The sequence below is a fragment of the Apaloderma vittatum genome, unplaced genomic scaffold (assembly GCF_000703405.1).
Source record: "Apaloderma vittatum isolate BGI_N311 unplaced genomic scaffold, ASM70340v1 scaffold22392, whole genome shotgun sequence".
Lineage (NCBI taxonomy): Eukaryota > Metazoa > Chordata > Aves > Trogoniformes > Trogonidae > Apaloderma > Apaloderma vittatum.
The window spans coordinates 8615-31421 of record NW_009705533.1 but is presented as its reverse complement, the minus strand read 5'-3'; the positions used below and the strand labels follow the sequence as shown (position 1 = coordinate 31421).

The window sequence follows — 22807 nt, the reverse complement described above, 5'->3', positions numbered from 1 at the left end:
GCAGTCTCTTTCCTTCCAGTTTAATTCTGTTCTCGGACAGTGTGCGCTATCTTCCACAAACCCAACCAATTTCTAGGTAAATTGTATTTGCAATTGCTTGACCTACAAAATTCTGTCACTGAATACTCCTTATGTTTTGTGTTGTTTTTTCATGTCATGCTGTATGACACCTGATACTATATTTATCTGGTGACAGGCACTGGATTTACTGGTATGGAAGTGCTACCACACAATGTACTTCGTATTGCATTTACCTTTCATGTTTTCCCCTGCTGTCAGTTAATATACACTTCTTTTTTTTTCTTTTTTTTAATCCTGTTTATGGTGGAGTAGAGTTAATTGTCTTCACAGTAGCTAGTATGGGGCTATTTTTCTGGATTTGTGCTGAAGGATATTCTTGTGGCCCAACTGAAGGTGTGCAGCTGGATGGGGATGTGTGTGAAGTAAGACTGGAGGGGAGGGAAGAGTCAAGAGTAATTGAGGTTTTTCACATGTTTTTGTTGGCAGTACAGGGTGGTAAATGAGACCCTTGCTTCTCTTCGGGATTTCCATTTGTGGAACAGAGTAATTGCTATTTAGTCATTTAGTTTATTTCTAAATGACCACACGGAATAGCAGTGACTAACTGCTAGCTTGCCCATGTCTTCTGGAAACAATCTCGTATTTCAGTGGTCACATCTGAACCTTACACAAAAGGCCTATGTTTGTCAGTTTTAGCTTCTGCTATGTCTTTGGTATTCATCCTGAAGTTTCTGGAGTGTCAGTCATTTGATTTCTCAGGAATTCTCAAAGCTCAGAGTAATTCTTCATCGTTGACTTATCAAGTGGTTTCTTCATGTCTTCATTTAGTATGAAGTCACACAGTATACAGCAGTGCTGTAACGGCAGACGAAATAATACATTTTTCTTGTCTGGGTTCTTGTTTATGATGTAACTTGCAGACTGGAGTGAAATTGCTTTCAGCTTCTCTCCTTGTCTACTCCTCAGCTCTCCTTATTCGCACTTGCCCTGAGGAATCTTTATACCCCTAAGCAATTCGTTCTCTTTTCCATGGCTTCTGTGTGCTCTCATGCTGACTTTAAGCCCTGTTTTCTAGATGTCCTCGAGAACATGCTGGAGTCTCAGCAGCGTGACTCCAGTGCCCCTGGGAGGTTCCATGTGGGCAGCGCGGAATCCATGCTGCACATCCGGCCCGGGGGATACACGCCCCAGCGAGCGCTGATAAACCCCTTTGCCCCTTCCCGCATGCCCATGAAGCTCACGTCCAACAGGAGGCGCTGGATGCACACTTTTCCCGTCGGTAGGTTTGGTTCGTTGCATGTTAGAGTGTTGTTTCGTTTCTGTCTCCCAAACATTAACACAACCAAAGAACCAGCATGAACTCTGGTGTATTGAAGTTCTCTGCACTGTAACAGAGGCTGACCTAAGGCTTGATAAATCAGAGATCTTCTTAAAATGTTACTATCTACTGGCAAACTTGCAGCATCAGGTACTGCAGAACAATCTTCTAGTAGATGGAGGCTGTTGAAGTGAATTATGACTATGATTTCGATTGAATTCCAGACGTTGAATTGTTCACATATTTGTTTAGCATCTTGAAAGTGGGCCCTGGAAAACGTTTAAAAGAATTCTGCTTTGATGGCTTAAGAGAAGATGTCTTTGAAGATTTCAGAAACATACTTTCTTAATTTCCATTAGTTAGCATCACCTGTGTTGTTGACAAAAGGAGGGTGTAAGTAACTGAGGAGTTGACATGGATGTGGTGATTAATGATTGAACTGTGCCGGTGTAGGTCCGTCAGGAGAAGCTATCCAGATCCATCATCAGACCCGTCAGAACATGGCAGAAATGCAGGGCAGTGGGCAGCAGGATCTGACACATTCCTCTGCTGAGCTGCTGGAGCTGGCTTACCATGAAGCAACGGGCAGGTGAGACCCTCAGGATGAATATGTGTAGGCTTTGCGTGAACATCCCTCTTTCTTAAGTTTTTATGTATGTTACAGGAAGGCAGCCATAGGTTGTGCTGTTTAATAATAAGTTGTGTCAGTGCCACCTATGCAGTATATACTTTAAGATGTAAAGCTCTTTTGGCAAGCTGGACATGGTTTACCTCCCCTAATTTGGGGAAGGTGGTAATTTATCAGAGAGAGCTTGCAGTGCACGAGCTATGCGATGTGTCATTCATGGAACTGTTCAAAATCCTAATAGCTGTGACTTCATCCCAGAGTGGAACGTCTTTTAGCACAAGATGCAGCTTTGCCTCATAGTAATTGCTGAGCAATTTACGTGCTATCTATTCAGTCTGTCTTCCCATGCTGGTAAGAAATACAGCCATCAGAAACATAGGGATGGGCTGCAGATGAAAGTAGCTCTGTTCATGAGCTAAATTTCTTCTTAAAAACAAGCTTTGGTCACTGTTAAGAGTTAGAATTGGTTGTTGGTCCTGAGAAGCAAAAGAGATTCCAGTGTTACTGGATATGGCAGCGTTATGAGGAGACCGTTTCTTCAGTGAGATGAACTACATCGGCCACTTCCCCTAGGCCGTTTTTCAAGCTGTGCAATTGTTTTCCAATCTCTGGATATTGTTGTACATGGTTTCTATTGGATTATTCTTGTACTGACAACATTTTGTCTGTGTGTTTCACTCATCATTAAATGATGTTTGCCATAAGTGTTTTGGTAGCTTAGGCCCCTTGAGAGCTGCCAGTAAGTTTGTTTCTTTCATCATTAACTTTGGTATCTTTCCTGCTGTGTGCTTGTCTCCTCTCGCATGCTCCTAGAAATTCGTGTTACGTTGTTGTTTCTGAATGTCCAGCATGAGTGAGGACACTGCTGGTATCCTCTGCGTTTTTGATTTTCAGTTGATTTTTTTTTTAATGGCTCTCTTCAAGCAGTCCTTCAGGAAATTGCAGTGCCTAAGTATTCTTTCATGCTTTTTTGATTTTTTTCTTTCATAGAGAAGTTGTTGTCCTATCTTATACTTCTATGTCCTTTAGAATACTCTTATCTTCTTGTGCTGCATAGTTTCAATATTGCATCAAGCTCACCAACTTTGTTCCCTAGTTCTACCTTAACAGAAAGAAAAAAAGCATTTTTTACTTCATAAGTACTTCTTAACGTGCTGAAGTATCTTGCCATTAACGTCAGTCTCTTCTGTCATATTCTTGTTAGTTGTTTTGCTGGATATCTTTCTCTTCTCTGTGCATGACATACTCATCCAAAGCAATTTGCTCAGTCTGGAATATTGGTTTCACAGACCGTGAAGTCAGATCTGTAGATAGCTGGCTAAGTTTGATTTCTCTCCTGGGAGGCACGTGAGTAGCTGGTTCTCCACTGTCCTGCAAAGGTAGTGCTGTGACTGCTGCTAGAGGCAAAGAACAAACAGTGTGGACAGATGCAGAATCCTGTTACAGCCTTCTCTGTGCTGCTTTCATGCCTATTGCCTTCTCTGCAACTGTTGGGACCGTGACTTCACCACTGGCTCCGCTGCTTACTTGTTACTGGTTCTATCAGCTCCTGTTAAAAGCAAGGAGTGGCACCAGTGAGGAAAGTTTGTATCAAACAGGGTCGTTTGTTTTTTTTTCTCCAGACATACCAGCTCTCGGCATCCTGGTGACAGCTCCTCTTTCCTGAGCTTTGGTGGCACCGAGGAGTACTCCAATGGCCTGGCTGGCAGCAACGGGGCAGGTAATGAAGCAGTGACAGAACAGAGTTGGGTGAGAAAGCCCAACCTTAGTAACAGGGCCAGGAGGCGAGGGAGGGGGGCAGTCCAGCCATTACCAAGTGAAAACGATCAGCAGGGGAAAAACAGTTCTCACCTTGGAGTGATCTGTTGGTGTTCTTACCTGGACTTTTTGATGTGTGGTGGTTTTTAGCTTGGTTGGTTTTTTGCAGGGTTTTGGAGTGGTGTGTTGGTTTTTTTTTTTGTTCAGTGTGTCTCTACTTCTAGGTACGTATCACAAACTTTACTATAGAAAGTTACTCACTGTTTACATATTACAAGCTCTCAGGCTGTTGCTTAGTTCCATAATAGCAAAGCATTGATGTTCAGAAACAAAAAATAGCTAAATACACACTGGTATTGTTCATAACTTTTTTCTTTTTTGTTTTCCCCCTGGGTGATTGCCTTAAAGTGTGACCCTTTGGATTAAGAAACTGCTCGAATATATGTGTTTTACATATACAAGCTGTTGGGAAGAATAAAGTTTGGTCATATCTGGGTTTGAGAGAAACTGTAAAAAAAGTAGGTTTATGTTGCATGGTAAGTTCTCAGGTTCAGTGTTTTCTAGCATTTCTTGTCATTATCTAAAAATACACTTCCTCCAGATTCTAAGCACTTGGAACAGCACTGCTTGTACTAAATGTTATTTACACAACCCAAAATATTTCATCACGTTTTGAGAGAAGACACATCTGTACTTGCAGTTGAAGATTAGCACCGTCTTTCTTTACTTTACCCAGATACCTGAATTAGTGGAAATTCTCATAATTTCTCTTAAATCCTGTAAGTGGAGCAACATGCCACACTGACCATTCTGTTGTGCAGTCTGGATTTTCACAACCTATCTTCTGATTTTATGGATGTGCTTTTTTAAGATAGACACATGGAAAATAAATTTGGTCTTTTGGACTGTAGCACTTCGGTGCCTGCATTCCAAAGAGACTTTGTTCTTGCAATTGCTGAACTGCCTCTCAGCTGCTGGATACAATTTGCACAACGTAGATGCAGAGCATCTCCTGGCAGTAAACATGCCTCCATTTTATAGAAGGCTTTTATGTCTGTAGATTGGATATAAATCGTGTACGTGGTGGAAGTTAATCTGCTCTGCATCTGTCTTTGTGAAAGTCGTTTTGAGCACCTTCCCTGTCCAAACGCCCTCAGCCATCTGTGGCTGCCACACTGTGACTCAGTAATTTGACTTAACATTTCTCCCTTATGGGTTGAGTCACCTATGAGAGGAGATGAAACAGCTTTTTTTTTTTTTTTTTAAATTTCCAAAAATACGATTTCTCAGTGAGTCCAGTTCCCCGCTGCTGCACACACGTTTTGCTGCAGTGAAAAATGAGCCCCTCTATTTCCACTGCCATGCGGGCCGTTGTCTCTGTTGTCCAGCAGATGGCAGATGATAACTGAGAGCAGATAAATCTTGTTGCACTTCCCTACCTGGATGGCAGATGGCGTCAGCGGAGTTGGTGAAAGGCGAGTGCCGATTTGAGCCAGCTCCTCTGCTGTGCTGCTGGCATCACCATGGAAGCAGATAACCATCCTTTGTTAGTACATGCTGTTTAGAGTAGTGGTTATGGTGCCAATACCAATATTCTGGATAAATCTACATGAGGTAGTTTTATGAAAATGTCTCCTTTGAAATGTTTGGAGGCTTCCTGAAATCTGTATTTTGATTAAATGCCATTTAAGCCGGCAGTTTTTCTTGTCTCTCTAGCTGCTCGTGTGCCGCAGCAGCTGGTTGTACAGCTGTGTGGTGAACCAGCTCAGGGAGCTGATCGAAGTGAGGAGTAGCTGGGGTTTTTCTTTGCTGTATGGATCGTTTCACTGTAACCACACAAACATTGATGTAAATGCAGCAGATGGATGTGAAATGGGGACTAGGACGAACTGGTCAAGGAGTACCATGGCATCATGTTGGCTCAGTGTTCGCTGAGCTGTAATTCTAGTATCGGTTTTCCAGGTTAATAAGCTGCTTAAAATGAATCCCTTTGATAGTGAGAAGAATCATGTCTTAATTCCTAACCAAAATGTAATACACGTTTTCATTAATCGTAAGTCCCTTATTAGTCTTTATTTAGGTTAGTATAAACTGAGTTTAATCTCCTTTCACAATGAATAAAAACTTCTTTACTGTTCTTTCTCAGTGAAGTATAGACCAAGGTTTGTCTTACAGGCTGAAGCATAATGAAAGCTGCTGCCTTTTCAGGGCATGGCAGTTTTAAACGGTTTATAATTAATATATTGGACCTATTTAGGGGCACTGAAGGCTTAATTATACTTTTCAAATTTTTAGCCTGGCAAGGGATAAAAGGGTAGTTTGTACTTTCTGATCAAGATCAAATGTTTGCTTTGTTTCCTCCTTGCCCCCTGGCAGAGAGATGAAATGTGTACTAGTAGTTTCTGCCTAAAAATGTTGGAATTGGAGTAAATCTGTGTCGTGATTTTCATAAGTTACTTAAACTCTTTAGATTCTTAGATAATTAGAATCTTTTATATGGGTTCTCTTCTTCTACCAGGTGGAAGTCTGTTACAATTTCCTTTCTTGCTGCTCCTTTGGTTTATGAAATTCTTCCTCTTAACTTCTCCCTTGTTTACAAAGTGAGAAAACCAATTAAAAAGATTCTCAGTTTGGATACTGAATGTGTTTAAAAGTATTAAGCTACTGAGACCTTGACATTAGCAAGCTAAGTGATTACAGGTGAACTTTTCAAGATGTGTTTCATCATTTTGGGGAGGTTGTTTTTGCTTGATTTTTAAGTACTGAACACTTCTAATGAGATGTTCAGATTTCATCCAAGATTTTTTTTTCTTCATTAGTTGGCTTTGTGTGTTTTTCTGCTGTGCAGAACCCCGAGTTCTTTGCGAGAAATGCCATGTTTCTAAACCCCTTGCATCCTTTGATTTATTTTTATTTGAAATGAAAGTGAACTGCATAGTTGCTTAAAATATATATTTCTTTCTTGTTAGGTATGAACATCAAAACTCAGAACAAGGATTCCTTGGAAGATGCTGTCTCTAACTCTCCAGATCCAAGTAAGCAGGAAAAAGGTTCGCGTAGGTGGGAAGACGGGGGGCAAGGGCACTGTGCATATACAGAGGCATCAGGAGGTAGTAGTCAAGAAACTGAGGAGCCTGCTTGGCTTTTGGCAGGGGTTTATTTTGCCCTGCAGTAATTTGCAGGTTCTTCTTGTACTGCGTGTCTCACTGTGAATGCGGTTCTGTATCTCTTAAGAGTATGTGAAACTGGTTGTCCTATTCCAACTGAAACTGTTTCCTTACCAGACACTATTCAGCAAAAAGCTGAAGGTACCGAACTCTTTATCTGCCTCCCGATAAAAGAAGTTTGCCTTGGCACCGGCTAACAAGTAGTACAGTCAGATTCTGATTTTGGTACTGTTTAGTATGAAATACCTGTCTTTATCTACGACGAAACAAATGGGTGGCTGCTTGCAAAAACTTTTCCTTTATAGAGATATGTCATCGTATTACTTGCACAGTTTTTCTGCCATGAATGTTAAAATTTATAGTAAAATAAATTTTTGACTGTAAGATCTCTGTGACAAGAAGTTAAGAATTAGTGGCCAAGTGCCTTGATACAGATGGTTTGAGGCAGGTTAGAGTGTCGTGCAGCGGTGAACTGATGATTTGATATAATTTAGTTAGCTCTTGCGTTTTCATGTCTAGTTTTAGACCTCTGTAATCTCAAAACTGCAACATAACTCTAGGGAGGATGTGGGGAAAGATTGCTTTCTAAGTTACTATTTTTCTTGTCTTCCCACCCCTCTGGATCTGTCTTCTGTTTTTATAACTGTAGAAATACTCTCTTTGCTGCTGTTGCACTATTCCAGAAAGAAGCTGGTCTGACATTCTTTCTCTCCTTATTCCCAGCTCCTTCTGCAGTTGTCTAGGATGCAAAGCTGTCTGATTTTCTTATTCAGACTCGGAATGTTGATCTGTTATATTAATGATGAGTAACTGCACCTGACTTGCTGTAATTTTGGAAGAGAGGTGGCTTTGTCAATTCTAGCTTTCAATCAACAGAAAATTAAACGTATTAACTGTGAATGCCGTTTGCATGATGGGGTTGAATTAGCATGTGCACTGCCTTGTTTAACAAACTCTGTCTCTTTCTCTCCCTCCCTTCTTCCCGTCTTACTTTCCTTTTCTCTTCCCATCCCACCCCCTTTTTGTCCCTGTTGACTTTGTGCCAACTGTTTTTGTCCTTGTTTTTCCTAATTTTCCTCTTCACGCATTTCTTTCATCTTCCTCTGCACCCTGCATTTTCATGGGTGACCATATATGCCCCCGTTGTCTGCCCCTCAATGATACAACGAGGCAGTTCTGACGCTGTCTGCTCCCCCCGTAGTGCCAGGCTTCTGTTGCACAGTCGGAGTGGACTGGAAATCTCTCACTACTCCGGCATGTCTCCCTCTTACCACGGACTACTTCCCCGACCGCCAGAGTCTGCAGAATGATTACACTGAGGGTTGCTATGATCTCCTTCCAGAAGCGGACATTGACAGGTTTGGCCAGCACCTTCTCTGTAAAGTATCTTGCATTGAATCCAAGTGCTCAAGGCGCAGTTGATGGAGGAGGAACACTTTGGAGACTGTATGAGAGAGAGAGGAATTGCTAACGTAGCCAGCAGCAGAGTACTTAGATTTTCCGCTTGTCGGTGGTAACTTTGCGCCTTTTCTGATGTTACCATCTGACAGTGTTGTTTTGTAGATTTTGTGTCAGAAATTATTTGCGTACAGAATTTCACATCTCTCCTCTTGTTCTGCTGTGATTCAATCAAAAGAAGCCAACCTTAAGCTATCATCGTTGTTAACCTATTTTCTAGTAAGTATTCTGGAAACAATAAGTGAGCAGATGTCTCTGCATTCACGGTGTTTAAGATGCTTATCCTCACTTTCAAGGATATTTACTTTAAAGAATCTTGGTGGAACATAGTGTTAGTGGGATAAATAGAACTTCTTGGCTTATCTTGGAGGTCCCTGGTAACTATTCTGTAACAAGTGATTTCTTTGGGGTTTTTTTCCGAAGCTGTTTCTTCTTAAGCATTTTTCATACTTTCCGCAACTTTTAAGACCTCAGAAACCTGCTCATGTTGCTGCTTTATGGGAACAAAACAAAAATACTAGCCAGGGGATTTGAAATAAGTGAGAAATAGCAGGATTAATGAAGAAACACCTAAAAGAAATGTCAACTGTTCCTTTGCAGCAGGAAGGTGAAGTTCAGAGCAGAAGTGATTGTAATAAGATGCCGTAGTGATGCGTCTTTTAATCTCTCTCCGTACTACAGACTTCCCACTGGGGAAGAGGGTGGAGCGTTGCCTGCACACTTGCACTTCTGAGCTCTGCTGAACTTTTACAGACTGCAAAACGCTATGAAACGTGATCATTGGTGAATTTACTGAAAGCTTAACAACTGTTGTAAGCCAGTTTGTTACCAGATGCAAAACAGTTTTCAAAGGCACTAATAAGTGTTGCCAGACAGCTCATCGTCACCTGTTTAGGTTAGAACCTACCCGATTTTCTCTCCTGTCCCTGCAGGTTGATTGTAATAGGCAGAGGGCTCCACTTGCACAGAGCCCAGTGCAGCCATAAATCCCCAGTCAGGAAACACAGAGCTAAGAATAGGTGTGTGGTCAGCTTCCTTATTCTAGTCTGCTTAACCTTTGTGTTCAGGAGAGATGAGGAAGGAGTGCAGATGACAGCCCAACAGGTGTTTGAGGAGTTTATTTGTCAGCGTCTCATGCAAGGCTACCAAATTATTGTGCAATCCAAACCACAGAAACCTGCCACAGCTGTGCCACCCCCGCTCAGCAGCAGTCCCCTTTACAGCCGAGGTGAGTGACTTTGTATTGACAGCTCAGTCTTTCATCTTCCTCCTCTTCTGCCAATCCCGCTCACCTCTATGAATCAGGCATAGATGCTCATGGAAGCCTTGTTCGTTTATATTTTTTTTTTAGTTGTTGTTACATGAAAATCTTTGTTGGGAAAGAGCCTTATCTGGGAAAGCACAAACAACTCAGTTCCACCATGAAGGGACAGGTGTGGGGTTTTTGAACTGTCATAAGAAATTGGCCTCATTCATGATGTGAACCCAAATGAAATAAGGCTTGAGTGCTGTTTGAGTGGATACATCTTGAACAGAATTCACGTGGTGACTGCAGGGTAGGCACATCTCTGGAAGACAGACCCAAAACTCTCAGATATACGTATCTAGAAGCAGTTTCCAGACTAAAATAGCTGTGAAGAGCTTCGTTGTCCTGAAACCAGGAGTCAGCTACAGCTAGTTAAACCCCAGAGGACTGGACTGGGTTGAGCGGATATCGTATCCCATTGAGAGAATCTGACTGATTGTTTGACTTCTGACTTTTTCTGGGTATTGTCTAGACAAGACGGTGTTCACAGAGCAGGGAATGCACAGGAATAGGATATGGTTATTATTCACTGGTTCGGGAATGAGCAGACTGCTTTTGTGGAAGTCTTGAGCTTAAGTGATTAGTTCCAGGGGTGAAGCCCAGAGAGGAACCGAAGTGGAGCCCAGCTTCACTGTCATACCCAGTGGTTTCTCGACACTTCATGTTGTCTGTTCCCTACTTGTCCTGACTAGAGAAGATCTGTATTGTTGGTGTATGAATTGTGAATGCCCTTCTGCAGTTGTGACACTAGCAAATCTTAACTGTAAGAACAAAAGGCTCGTTGTGCATATGTTCCTTAGAAATGTGGCCAGAAAGATGGCTTTTAGTTTGTTTTGAGTACAGAAGTCCAATTCTGGAGTCCCTTTCTATAGGTATCGTTTGTTGGGAAAGTTCTGACTGTGCAGTAAGCTGAAAAGGGGGTGTGTTTTGCTTTTTACAATTAGGTCTTGTATCAAGAAACCGACCTGAGGAAGAAGATCAGTACTGGCTGAGTATGGGCCGTACATTCCACAAAGTAACATTAAAAGACAAAATAATTACTGTGACTCGATACCTGCCAAAGTGAGTATCTCTCTGGTTGAGCAGTTTGCTACCAATGTTCAAACACACTTGCTTTTCCAGCTGCCTGTACTTGCTTGAGAGAACATACTGTAGAGCTTTCTCTCTCTTCAGGAGAAGAGAAAAAGCACTGCTATCGATGATGATGAGATTGATGTTTGCATTTTCTCTTCTAGGTATCCATATGAATCTGCTCAGATAAACTACACTTACAGTTTGTGCCCCTCACACTCTGACTCTGAATTTGTCTCTTGCTGGGTAGAATTTTCCCATGAGAGACTAGAAGAGTACAAGTGGAATTACTTGGATCAGTACATCTGCTCTGCTGGCTCTGAGGATTTCAGGTGAGGCTCGTTTTCCATCCAGACTGTTCTGTGTCCTAATTGCCTCTTTTCCTCTTTGACCTAAAATTCCTTCAACAAGTTCAACTTGTAAGTGCTCTGTGCTCCAGAGAGAGTAACTGGCCTGCTTTCACTTGTATGCTGCTAGCAGCTGTTGCTTTGCAGAAATCTTACTCTGTGTTGCTGTCGCATTATCGGATCTTTGATACAAAGTCTTGATCGCAAAAATCGGCACAAACGATTTATTTCCCCCTCTGCTACAGATGCAAAGCGATATGATGGCATTTTGTTCTTGTTACTCATTTCTGGATCTGACTCAAAACTTCCATTTAGTTTGAATCTGTTGAAGGCTTGCTTGAGTCCTAGGCTTAGCGTGACTGTAGTCCTACTTTTAAGCTATGTAGAGCAGGGCTTCTTATTAGCCATGTGGAATATCTCCACTAGTATCTATAGCCTTTCTGATACCTTCTCACAACAAAACCAGCCTTTCTTTATCTTTGGTTTTTTCAGGTCTCCATCAAAGTGCATCCTACTCTGTGTACCTCTACAATTCCTTTTTCTTTGCTTTTTTTTAGAGACAAAGCCTTTGTAGCCTGTCTTTTACAGAAAATACTTCTCTAATAAATTACTCTGAAGATAGCCTTGTTTTCTCTTCTGCATATCAGTACTTATACCTACTCAGTTACTTATACAAAGCTTTAATACTTCCAGGTGTTTGTATTGCTGACCATTTTTTTGTATATCTGCTGTTTGTCACTTGGGGATTGCAGAATGAGATCCTCACTATACTTGCTGAAGTTTACAATGGATAGATATGTATTTTACTTACTGTCAGATCCTTCCTAAGAAACTGTGCTGAACTGTGTCCTGTCTTCCATGTTCCTTCAGCCTTATTGAGTCACTGAAATTTTGGAGGACCCGCTTTCTGCTTCTGCCTGCCTGCATCAGTGCCACAAAGCGCATTATGGAAGGCGAAGTGCACTGCGATGTGTACGGTGACAAGCCCCGTTCTGATGAGGAGGAGTGGCAGCTCCTAGACGGATTCATTCGCTTTGTGGAGGGTTTGAACCGCATTCGTCGACGCCATCGATCTGATCGAATGATTCGAGTGAGTCAGCTTTCAGTTGGGTGAGAAGCTGAGTTTGGGTTTTATCTGGAACATCTAGTGAAGCATTAGCTGAGAGATTAGACAGACTCTGAGACAATCCCAAGCAAGCTGGGGGCTACACCTGTGTATCCATATATAAAGCACAGTGCTGGCTCACATAATATTTCAGATTTCAAGTACCATGGCCTTGTTAACACCTCGCTGTTCTTGAACTAATTAGATTTACCTGGATTGAGTATCCCTTGCTGCTGTGGCTGGAACTAGAATGAGAACCGGTAGCTCTCTCGAGGAGAAGCCAAGTGTAGCCATACCTTAGCCTGCTGCCGCTCTGGTTTTTAACTCAACTGGTCTGCTCTTACCACGAGCCCGATGTCACCTCTTTGCAAGTGTGCAATGCTTTGTGCTATAGATATGGTTAGCCTGGACACGTTAATGTACCATGTGATGCAGATAATGGATAAAAAGGAATCTGTGAGGTAGTTAAGCTGGAAACTTGTAGCTGAATTGACTTTGTGCTGCAGACTTAGGAAAAGGATTGTGGGAAGAGAACCATATGGGTGAATTCCTGGTGGAACAGTAGTTCCAAGAGGATGATGAAAAGCTGGTTAATGTGTATCAAATTCTCTTCCAGTTCACACACTGAACAGGGTAATTCATTTCAGATCAAATCCATCTTTTCCAGAATAACATCCATTCTATTTTGAGAATAGCATCCACACAAGACACTAAGCTGTTAAATTTCTTGTGTACCTATGGTTTAACTCCCGTTTTCAAGGGTACCTAATAATGCCTTGCTAACATGAGGTGTTGTGTTCTTGCTTACTAGTTAAGCCTAGCTTAACTAAATCTGTGCTTTTGTTTTTTCTTTGTTAGAAAGGGTCTGCCATGAAAGGCTTGCAGATTGCTGGTCCAATTCCCACCCACTCTCTGGAGCAACCTGGGCCTCCCATTGGGAAGAAAGGAACCTCAGCACTCTCAGCTCTGCTGCAGATGGAAGCCAGTCAGAAGTGAGTCTACAGCTGAGCTGTGTGAAGAGCACTAGAACGTCCTTCCTACATCCTTCCTTCTGCCTAAAGCTGATTTGGGCAACTTTACTGCAGAAAAAAGGGATGTGGGTTCCTGCTTCTTTAGCGTCTCTTGGGTAGGGCTGGGGAAACGCTGGCCTTTTCCAGTGACTTCCTTGTATTATGTTTCCATTAGTGGAACGAATACCAAAAACTAGAAAGAAATATGGAGACTAGAGAAATGAGTGTCCATTAATTTAGAAGGAGCATCTTTTTAAGTAGCATTTCAGTCTATTACACGTCAGATTTATGATATGCCAGTAGAGTTGTATCCACGTAAGAAGAACTAAACTGCAACGTAAGTGTACACAAATGCACCACGCCAGCTGACTGATCTCGCTGTAACTCTTGGGTAACACATAGCCTGAAGAAGATAGCTTGTTTGCACTGATGACGTGTTAAAATACCTGCGAAACTTCTGAGGTTGTTTTTCAGTATTGGTCTAATAAAACTGAGTAAGTTTGAGGGTGTTTGTGTAAGGTAAAAAGCACTTGGAGAACATTGGGTTCACTGTGCTTCAGGGTGTGGAAGAGCAAGTGTCTGAAACAAGGGTAGTACCCCTCTGCAGCAGTTGCCTTCAGGTCAGTGCTGGCACCCAGTATGTTTGAACAAACTCTGGATTGCTTTCATTTGTTTTAGGTCACTGGGAGAGCAGCAAGCAGCAATGCTTTCTGGGAAGAGCTCTGGGCAACCTCCAGAGAGTGGGAGCATTGCTATCACACCCACCTATATGGACAGCCCTCGTAAGGTAAAGACTTTCTGGTCTTTAGCTACTGTTTTTACACAAGAATTTCTCAAATAACAGAAGATGATTTCTCTAAGCATGTGGCTCTTCATACCACATCTTGCTTTATAATCCAACAAGGACTGGTTCTGTACTGGGGATGCCCTTGAGCCTTTTTGTGCAAGGGTTTCGAAAGAGGCTGAGGCACAACCATCCTGCAATTATTTAACAGTGTGACGATGAGATGAAATCCCTGGGATGCTATTTCAGTTTTGGTAATTTAAGTGATTTTTTTTTTTTAATTAGTCCATTTCTATTTCCTTTTTTTGGTAACACATTTCATTTCAGTCGAGGTTTAATTTTTAAATTTAGTAGTACAGTGCTGTCTGCATCTATATGAAGGCTGTCTTTTAAAGCAAAATCAAACTCTAGACCGTGACTGTGTGAAACTTCAGTGGAATTTTAACAGCAGGAACTCCAGTCAGTTGCATCTGCTTAGAGGAGAGGATGTGTTCCTCAGTAGAGATTTAGATGTCATTCCTTCGCTGGCTAGACTCCAGGCTGGAGAAAACTGTCTTCCTGGAACTCTTGTCAGACACTTAAAGAAAAGACTCTCAGACTTCTTGTCAGCTGTCCTGTGAGTGCCAGGAGAGCAAAAACTCCAGAAAGTCCAACCAGAAACATTTAATTATTTGTCTGTATTCTGGCTTGAGGGTCTTTTGACAGAAGTGAAAAGAAACAAAACAAAGATAGAGTGCTTCAGTGTGACCTGTCTTTGGGTTCAACAGTTGAAATATTGCAGAGAAAGTTGTGATTCCCTGCTATCAACAATCTCTTTCAGTATTTTTCTCTTAGCGTCTAGTATGTCAACCTCCACCTGTTTCTGCCACAGCTAGGGACAAGTGTTGTGTTATTCTGGAGATCTGGATTGCTAATTGAAGTGCAGTCATCTTAGTAATAGATATCTGTTTGCTGAATGAGAGTGTTTCCAAAACAAAGATGAGATTCTGCAGCAATCGTGCTAGTCCTGGAAAAAGTAGGTGCAGAAGTTGACTTGAGGCCTGTTTGCAAACTTCCAGATCCATTTTGGAAAAATCAAGTTCATCCAACTTCCCTCTTTAAATACGGAAATTGTAAATATCTCTTTCCACCAGTAAAACTGGTGACAATTCCATTTAAGACACGGGACAAAAGAACGCTGTGTCTAGTTGCTCGGTGTGGCACAGGGGAAAAAGGCAGAACTGGCTTCGGTACAATGACACACTAGTGTGTTGGAAACGAAGTAGCAGACTTTGTGCTAGGAGCAAATACTAACCGGCAAATAGGATCTTTTAAAAAGTAACTGTATTCAAAAGCCTCTCTGGAGAGCTAGCCAGAGAATCTGGAGGAGCGTCTTACCAGCTGAAGCCCTTTCACACTACAGGAGTAAACACCCATATAAATATTTACACGTGAGGACTGGGAGAGAAGCAGTTAGGATCTCCAAATTGATGGCTCGTGCTTGTTGGAAAGGACAGGTAGCCTTATCAGGCAACTTTGTGCTCACTTGGAAACATCAGCATGTGCCTCATGTTTCCAGCATAACAGAACCCCTTTAGAGCTCACCAGCATGACCCGTCCAGAAACTTGCAGCCAGAGTACTGACAAATTGTCACGACTGTGTGCTCTGTCACCAGCCAAGGGAGCAAGTCCTTTTCTAGGATGCAATTTGGTGCTGGGGTTATTCCAAAACAAAAGTGAGCCACTGGCTCCACCTTTGCTCTGTTTCAGAGTAGAACCAGTAAGTCAGTTCAGCCGGTTACTGGGCAATACAGTATGATTTTAAGAGTTAGCCTGGTCCATAATCTGTTTGGGAAGTCTCTGCCCTTACCGATACAGGGTGCTTGGCTCTGTTTCTGCGCTCTGTAAGTTGCCATCCCTAAAACCCTGGTGTTGATTCTTTCCAGAAAAGGTTTTATGTGTGCATGTCAGGGTAAGCATCATCTTAACTGCAGGCTAGACAAACTGTTTTGCCTAGGGAACAGAATAAGGAATTGCAAATAGGGAATGCAAATCTGGTTGAGTTCCACTGCATTGTCTTATGTGATGAGAGAATCTTGACATATCTTTGAATAGCAGCCGGGGATAAATTCATCCAGGGTTTGAGAGCAGGCGACGAGCATAGCACAGGCAGTATCTGTTTAATTTTGCATGAAGTATTAAACACAATGTTGGAAGGATATTTGTGATGAATTTCCCTTTCCTTTGCATCACATCAGACCTGCATTTGAGAGGAAGAGTGTGCTCCCTGAGAAGAGCTTCTTTGCCTTTCCCTCTTTATCATTTGAATGACTGACAGACTACAAAATACTCTGTCCTCCTGTGGGTATTTGTCATTACAGTGCAGTTCTGCAGGTTTCTGTATCACTATTCAGCTTTGCCTTTGGGATGGAAATGCACATGCTTTAGAGCTCAAGTCTTTCTCCTGTGAAGTGTGGAGGGAAGACTCTAGTTTCACTTGGCTTCTGATCAGTGTGGCTTTCAAAACTTTGGAAAAGCATCTCTGCTAAGGAAGAGCAATGTCTTGTTACAGAGAGAGAAAGTAGGGGTATGCGTGTGAGTAACTCCTGATGCTCTGCATTCTGCTGCATCTGACGTTCTGGATCTGTTTGGGATTTGCATTCTCCTGTACTTTCTCTCTGTGGTCATTTCATACTTGCACAACCTTGTATTTGCTTTTCTTCGACTCCTTGTTGCTGTTGCCATTAATGGGCCTACTTCCTCTGATGCCTTCAGGATGGGGCCTTCTTTATGGATTTTGTTCGCAGCCCACGTGCAGCTTCAACCTTCTACTCACAGGTTAGTCTGGAATCGGGTCTTGTCATCTCTGGCTTTTGGACTGAGATGCTGGAGAGCATTTGTTGTCCTGCACTTGCCATGGGGGGAGCCTGTGTTAGTTTCCAGATCTGCGAGTTGAGGAGAAGCACAGCGTGAGCAGGACAGAGGGGCTGCTGGTGGTGGATGCAGCTATTTCCTTCCACCGTTCAATGTTTGTGATGTGCTCTGGATGTTCATGTGCATTACTGTCCTTTGCAGGACTGTCTTGTCAGCTACTGAAGCTTCTTTTTTTGTGTTTCAGTAAGTACTTGTTTTCCATCTTCCCTTGCTAAACAAAATGGCAACAGCTTACTCATCTTGTTCTTGGCTGAATTTCTTCTGTGGTATCTGACTGACAGGTAGCTCTGGGGAGATCTGGGTCAAATTGTGTCCTTGAGTTCTTGAACTGAGGGCTGAAAATATTGGTGTCATCTTGGTTTAAAAGAGTCACTGCGACAGAAGTTGTTTGTACCCTTAACACCAGTTAGGAGTTAGCAATAACACAGTATGTCCCTAGAAAATGCTGCTGGTTGAAGTGAGCTCTGAGGAGGGAGAGGGGATTTAGCTGGCTCTGGGGACTGTAGATTCCACACTGAAACACCTGCTGGTTTTCACTGCCCAGAAGGGACATCTGCCGTTGCAGAGTGAGAAGTCTTTGAGGTGTGGGAAATGGCATAAATAAAAGACTTTGGTCTGGCTGTCAGACCTAAGTCAGACTACCAGCTCTGTGGTTCTCAGCTGTGCGGGTGCTGCGCATTCATCATGGCAGATCAGCCTCATGTTTACACCAGCTTGAGATACCGAGTTACTCTGCTGTTCGTGCTCCTCTCCCCCACCTCTCTAGCTTTTATATAATATGCCTTTCCTAAACCATACGTGTTAATGACAGATGGCAATTACAGCCTGTACTTTGCTGAATCTTTCGGCATTCATGTTCTTTCTGAAATGATTTTGTGTTAATTTTGTGAACTATTCAGTCTACCATTGGAATAGTGCGAGTGTTCCTGCGGGAGGAAAGTGTTCTTGTTGTCTTGGTGACATAGGTGTGGGTGGGTGCCAACCAGCCTCCTGATACTACCCTAAGAAAGGAAGGAAGATGAGCTGATTTTGTGCATTATGAAACTAGAATTCTGTGTGATACATTTGCATATTTCTGTCGGAGAGTTAGAGTTGAAACTATTTTTTTCTAACTGCTTACTACTTTCCCGTAGTGATTAAGTTCCCTATTCTGCCCATTGCATATTTATAATCACAGTTACTCACTCAGGTTGAAAATGTCGAGTTGGGACTGGTGCTGCTGGTTTGCCAGCAGTTGTCTCAACATGGTTGTTGCCGGGTTAGTGATCCTCATCTTTGATGGGATCTGAATTTTGTATTTGACAGTAGCTCTGTAGTGATGGCTGAAGAAAGACTGTATTTATCCTTTCTGCATCTGCTTGCGCTTGCCGTACAGTATTGCTTTTTGTTAACTAACTTGAGCTGAGGCACAGGTGATGTTGGGAGGGGATAAAATGGGAAACGGATTACGTGGCAAATTTCATAAAGATGTCGCTGTGTTTACTCCTTGCAGGTTTCTATAGATCAGTCGGTTCCTGCAACCTCAGATGGCAACACATTGATAAACGCGGGGCAGTTACCTGATAGAGGCAACCCACAGACCTTGGGAAGTTCCCAGAGTGTTGCAGACCCAGGATACGCCGCAGCCGGTGCTGCAGAGGGCAGGTAAGAAGAGCACAGCAGTGCTAGCCTGCAGATCTACCCGGTTATGTTCCCCTTTCTTGTGTCATGGAATGGGCACTTAAACAGGAACCTGAGAACAAGATGTGCTGTGTCTGTTGGCGCTAGAGGCACTTGTCACAAGACTGTACCGCAGCATTTCCACAGGCAGAAAGAGTGGTAGTAAAATAAGCCTCGCAACCCAGTTTTCCAGAATTAAATGAACACAAGGCCTGATTTCCCCACCCACAAAAAGAGCCTCATTCTTCAAGAAATGAAGAATGAAGAAATTACATTTCTGAAATCTATTAGCAGAAAGCCAGGCTTTGAATTGACATTTGTTTTCTTTCTCTTTTAGCAAAATGGGGCCCTGCAGGACTATTTGGATCAAATAGGTTGATGAAATCCAAGAGGTTCTAATCTGGAGGCGAGACACCGAGCAGGAAGCAATATTAAAAATAAACTGTATTAGCACCTGTTTCCTGCGGTTGTATATTATAGCTAAAAAAAAAAAAAAAAGGCCAACCTCAGAATGTGTTGGCTCTCAGTTGCTCCTGAGTTACAGCTGTAAGTGATGTAGTATACATTGGGTCAGTATTACAATGACCTGACAACCTCAGGGGGGAAATACACATCTGATGGTTTTAGTCGTCCTTCCTGAGATGAAAAAGGAAATAAATGTGGCAGAGTCATTACTGGGAAGAGAGCACATTTTTCTTACATATACATGTTTGAACAAGCGTGGCAGCTTCTGTGATTCTTGAACCTGCTTCTGTTTAATTCCCAGCTCTCAGCAGTGTTCAGCAAGCACTCTGACTTCCTCCTCCACCTTGATAGAGATTCTTGAAGCCATGAAACACCCTACGTAAGTTTTTAATATAAATATGCTTAACATCCTTCTCAGGTTTTGTAAGAGGATATGAAGCAGGGAGTCACTCAAAGGTGTGCCCCACGTCACCTGTGGAAGTTTTAAGTCTCCTTTTTTAATTCAGTTCCAATCTCTCGAACAAGGAGTTTTATAGAAATTGGAGTATGAATATTGCTGCAGAGACTTCAGTTATTGGAATCCCAGAATCCTATCAAAGCAGGAATTCTCAGGGAGGCAGTAAAGTGCTGTCAATGTCAGCAATTCAGCTTGTTACCAGAACCGAATGATATGTCACTCGAGGTCATTGTGAATTTCTTATCCCGTATCTCTATCCCCCCACTTTTTTCCTCAGCAGTGATTTTTGTCTTTGTGACTTAACATGGACTGATTGGTAGTTCTTTTAACACGTGTGGCTTGCTGTGGTTCAGCACAGGGATCCAGCTGCTCTCTGAACAGAAGGGCCTCTCCCCGTACTGTTTCATCAGTGCAGAAGTTGTGCACTGGCTGGTGAATAACGTGGATGGTGTGCAAACCCAAGCCATGGCGATTGACATCATGCAGGTAAGAGAGCTACCAAGGGGCACATGGAGGGCCAGAGATACCTCACTTGGTGAAGAAAGGAGAATTGTAGAGGAAAGCATAGCAATAATTTCCGTTTCCTCTTAAAATCCTTTTACTGATAGGTATTGAAAGCAATGTTCAACGCCATATGATGTCGTGATGACATTATCCCTATTACAACACAGCAACATACACTTTAGTAGTAGTATGTATCATTTTTTCCATGTATATATGATGACAATTCTGTGTATAACCTCCAATTAGCTAGTAGTTACCAAGAACTCGTGTTAGAATTACGAGCCGCTGCAGTGTGATTTGGTTTGGGGTTTAGTTCTGGTTTTTCTTGTAAATGGTTAATGAAGTTGTAATAAAAACAGCACATGACCTCTCTTTTGTGGGTGCTGAAATATGCACACTTTATGCAAGATCCGCCGCTTGTATTCATGAATTCTTTTTCTTCACTGCTAAACTGTGTCAGGGCCAGAAGGTTGGAAATGTTTTGGAGTTAATTCCTCTGCTGAGATCCCATATCAATTAACAGACAACCTAGAATGCTTCCAACCTCTTACCTGCCTATAAATGCATCTATAAAACCAGAGCAGAGGAAGGGAGGAAGGCAGATCTCTGCGGAAAGGTCAAATGCAGTTTCTCAGGGAAATAAGGACTTGCTACGTTTACTGAATATCAAGAGATAACATTGCTGATACTCTTGTTAAGCACATATCTGGACAAAAAGGTGTCAAGGAAAAGAAAATTATTTCCTAATGTTCTCTAGCAGCCTTTTTATCTAACTGGAAGAGTGACTTCTTTTTTGTCATGTTTGCTCTGTTCTCTTTTTCTGTTCAGAAAATGCTAGAAGAGCAACTTATTGTCCATGCATCTGGAGAAGCTTTACGAACCTTTATTTATGGCTTTTATTTTTACAAGATCGTTGTGGACAAAGAACCAGACCGAGGTCAGCATTGTAATATTACAAGACTTTTCTCATTAACCCTTTGCATAAATCACTAGCTGTACTTGATTCTTATGGATGCTGCAGGAGAAATGCGTTTTGGAAGCAACCAAAACCACTGCTCTAAATAGAGTCGAAGAGGTTCAACCTTTTTGGTTAAAAAAAAAACAACTAAAAGGAATCACAGATAATATTACCTTTTTTTTTTTTTCTCCTTCCTCTTTTCCAGAAATAACTGCAACTCTTTCTTGATGTCGAACACTTGTTTCTAACTGCAATCTGTCCTTCCCTTTGCTTTTCGTTCAGTGGGCATGCAGCAGGCTGCCATGTGGCACACAGCTGCCATGGATGACTTCTCCGCCTTCCAGAGGAAATGGTTTGAGGTGGCGTTTGTGGCAGAAGAGCTCCTGCACTCGGAAATCCCAGCGTTTTTCCTGCCCTGGCTGCCCAGCCGCCCAGCCTCCTATGCAAGTAGGCACAGTTCCTTTAGCCGCAGTTTCGGAGGACGGAGCCAGGCAGCTGCACTATTAGGTAGATGCACAGCACAGGTGACAGCTGGGGAAGTTCAAGGGGACAGTTTGAAAGGGGAAGAGCAGCCAGCCAAGGGCGTGATCTCACGTGGACCAGCAATAAAGCTGCGAATTTCATGCTGGCCTTGTATGTCTTGCACGTGGACTTGTTCTCATATGCTGGAGGTGTGTTTCACTGGCTGAGCAGGCAGTTTTTGCATCTGAGTACTGGAATGCAGGAAAAAGTATTCTTTAAATATTCCTTGTTCCTGAACCTCCCCCGCATGCCATCCTCTGGAATTCAGGGAGGGAAATATGGACTTTGTCTCTTTGCAGATCCAGAGAGATTCTTCACAACCTGTGATGAGCATGCAGGGATAAGCTGTGAGAACAGCGGAGCAGCCAAATTATGTTCTTAAAGTGGCATGTCCGAGTCTAATTGCTTAATGGCAAAAGCCACAGTGAGATCCAGATGTGTTAGAAGTTTTCTGTGATGTGCTGGAGGCTTCTCAGCTAATCTGAACCACACGTAGCCAGACTTTAATATAAAGTCTGGGAAGCCCAGCTGCACATGAGCCCTGCAGTGTGGAAGCAGTAGGGCTTGCATATGGAAGATCTTGCTGCTGGGAAAGATACCATTATAATATCTCAAGTTCTGTAACGTGTGAAGTATGACACCGACTGCCACTAACAGCCTGTGAAACACACTGGCTGCATGGTTGGCTGTGTTGCTTTGTCAGCATTTTGTTGTGTTTCCAGGCCAGCCTGAGTCACTTGTTTTTTTTAAAACTAAGAGAAAAATCATTGCTATGAAACTGCGACTTCAGATTTATTTAGATGCATCTTTTAAAAGCCTGTCAATTGAGGGTAAAAACAAAATTCTGTGGTTCTCCTGTTTTGCATATTTGACCTCCTGGAGAGAAGTAACTTACTGCTGGTGTAGTATCTCTTAAAACTGAAGTTGCAGTAATCCTTGTGTATTTCTGAAAGCTTTGTTTGAAGAGGAACAGCAACAGAAATGGGAAAGCGTTAAAGGACAGGAACTCTGAACTAATGGTTAATTCCCTGAAGCCAACATATGCAGGGTATTTTTCCCTGTCACACAATAAATCTGCTGCCTTGGCTAATAGCCAACCTCATTAGCTCAGTGATTGGCCAGAGCTGAAGCCTGAACGTAGGCTGGCATGAAAGTATTGTGAAGGCTGGAGGCACTTGGGCCAGATCCTGTGCCGCCTTTCATTTCTTACTCACTATTTAGCCTGAGAAAACCACTTCACTTTTCTGTTTTTCCTCTTTTGTGAGATGAGAAGACTGAGGCTCAGCAAGGTTTCACCGGGGGAGACGGGCAAAGAAAGAAGGGTGCTTTGATGCCCCTCAGCTTTTCTTTAACACC

General features: G+C 42.6%; 1 protein-coding gene across 5 annotated transcripts in view; it reads left to right on the top strand.

Moving 5' to 3' along the window:
- The window catches only part of DEPDC5 (DEP domain containing 5), a 44155-nt gene that overhangs the window by 13589 nt on the left and 7759 nt on the right, over positions 1–22807 (top strand). The window contains exons 21-37 of one of the 5 annotated variants that reach the window (XM_009865471.1): positions 1097–1300; positions 1793–1928; positions 3590–3687; positions 6695–6760; positions 8094–8250; positions 9418–9578; positions 10601–10718; positions 10892–11059; positions 11945–12164; positions 13038–13171; positions 13868–13976; positions 16728–16790; positions 18379–18530; positions 19312–19389; positions 19821–19953; positions 20800–20908; positions 21212–21436. In XM_009865471.1, coding sequence (XP_009863773.1) covers positions 1097–1300; positions 1793–1928; positions 3590–3687; positions 6695–6760; positions 8094–8250; positions 9418–9578; positions 10601–10718; positions 10892–11059; positions 11945–12164; positions 13038–13171; positions 13868–13976; positions 16728–16790; positions 18379–18530; positions 19312–19389; positions 19821–19953; positions 20800–20908; positions 21212–21436 — 2331 coding nt within the window. Of the gene's footprint in view, positions 1–1096; positions 1301–1792; positions 1929–3589; positions 3688–6593; positions 6610–6683; positions 6761–8066; positions 8251–9417; positions 9579–10600; positions 10719–10891; positions 11060–11944; positions 12165–13037; positions 13172–13867; positions 13977–16727; positions 16791–18378; positions 18531–19311; positions 19390–19820; positions 19954–20799; positions 20909–21211; positions 21437–22807 lie in introns of all 5 variants that reach the window. The other 4 variants (XM_009865470.1, XM_009865472.1, XM_009865473.1 and 1 more) reach the window with 4 other exon arrangements.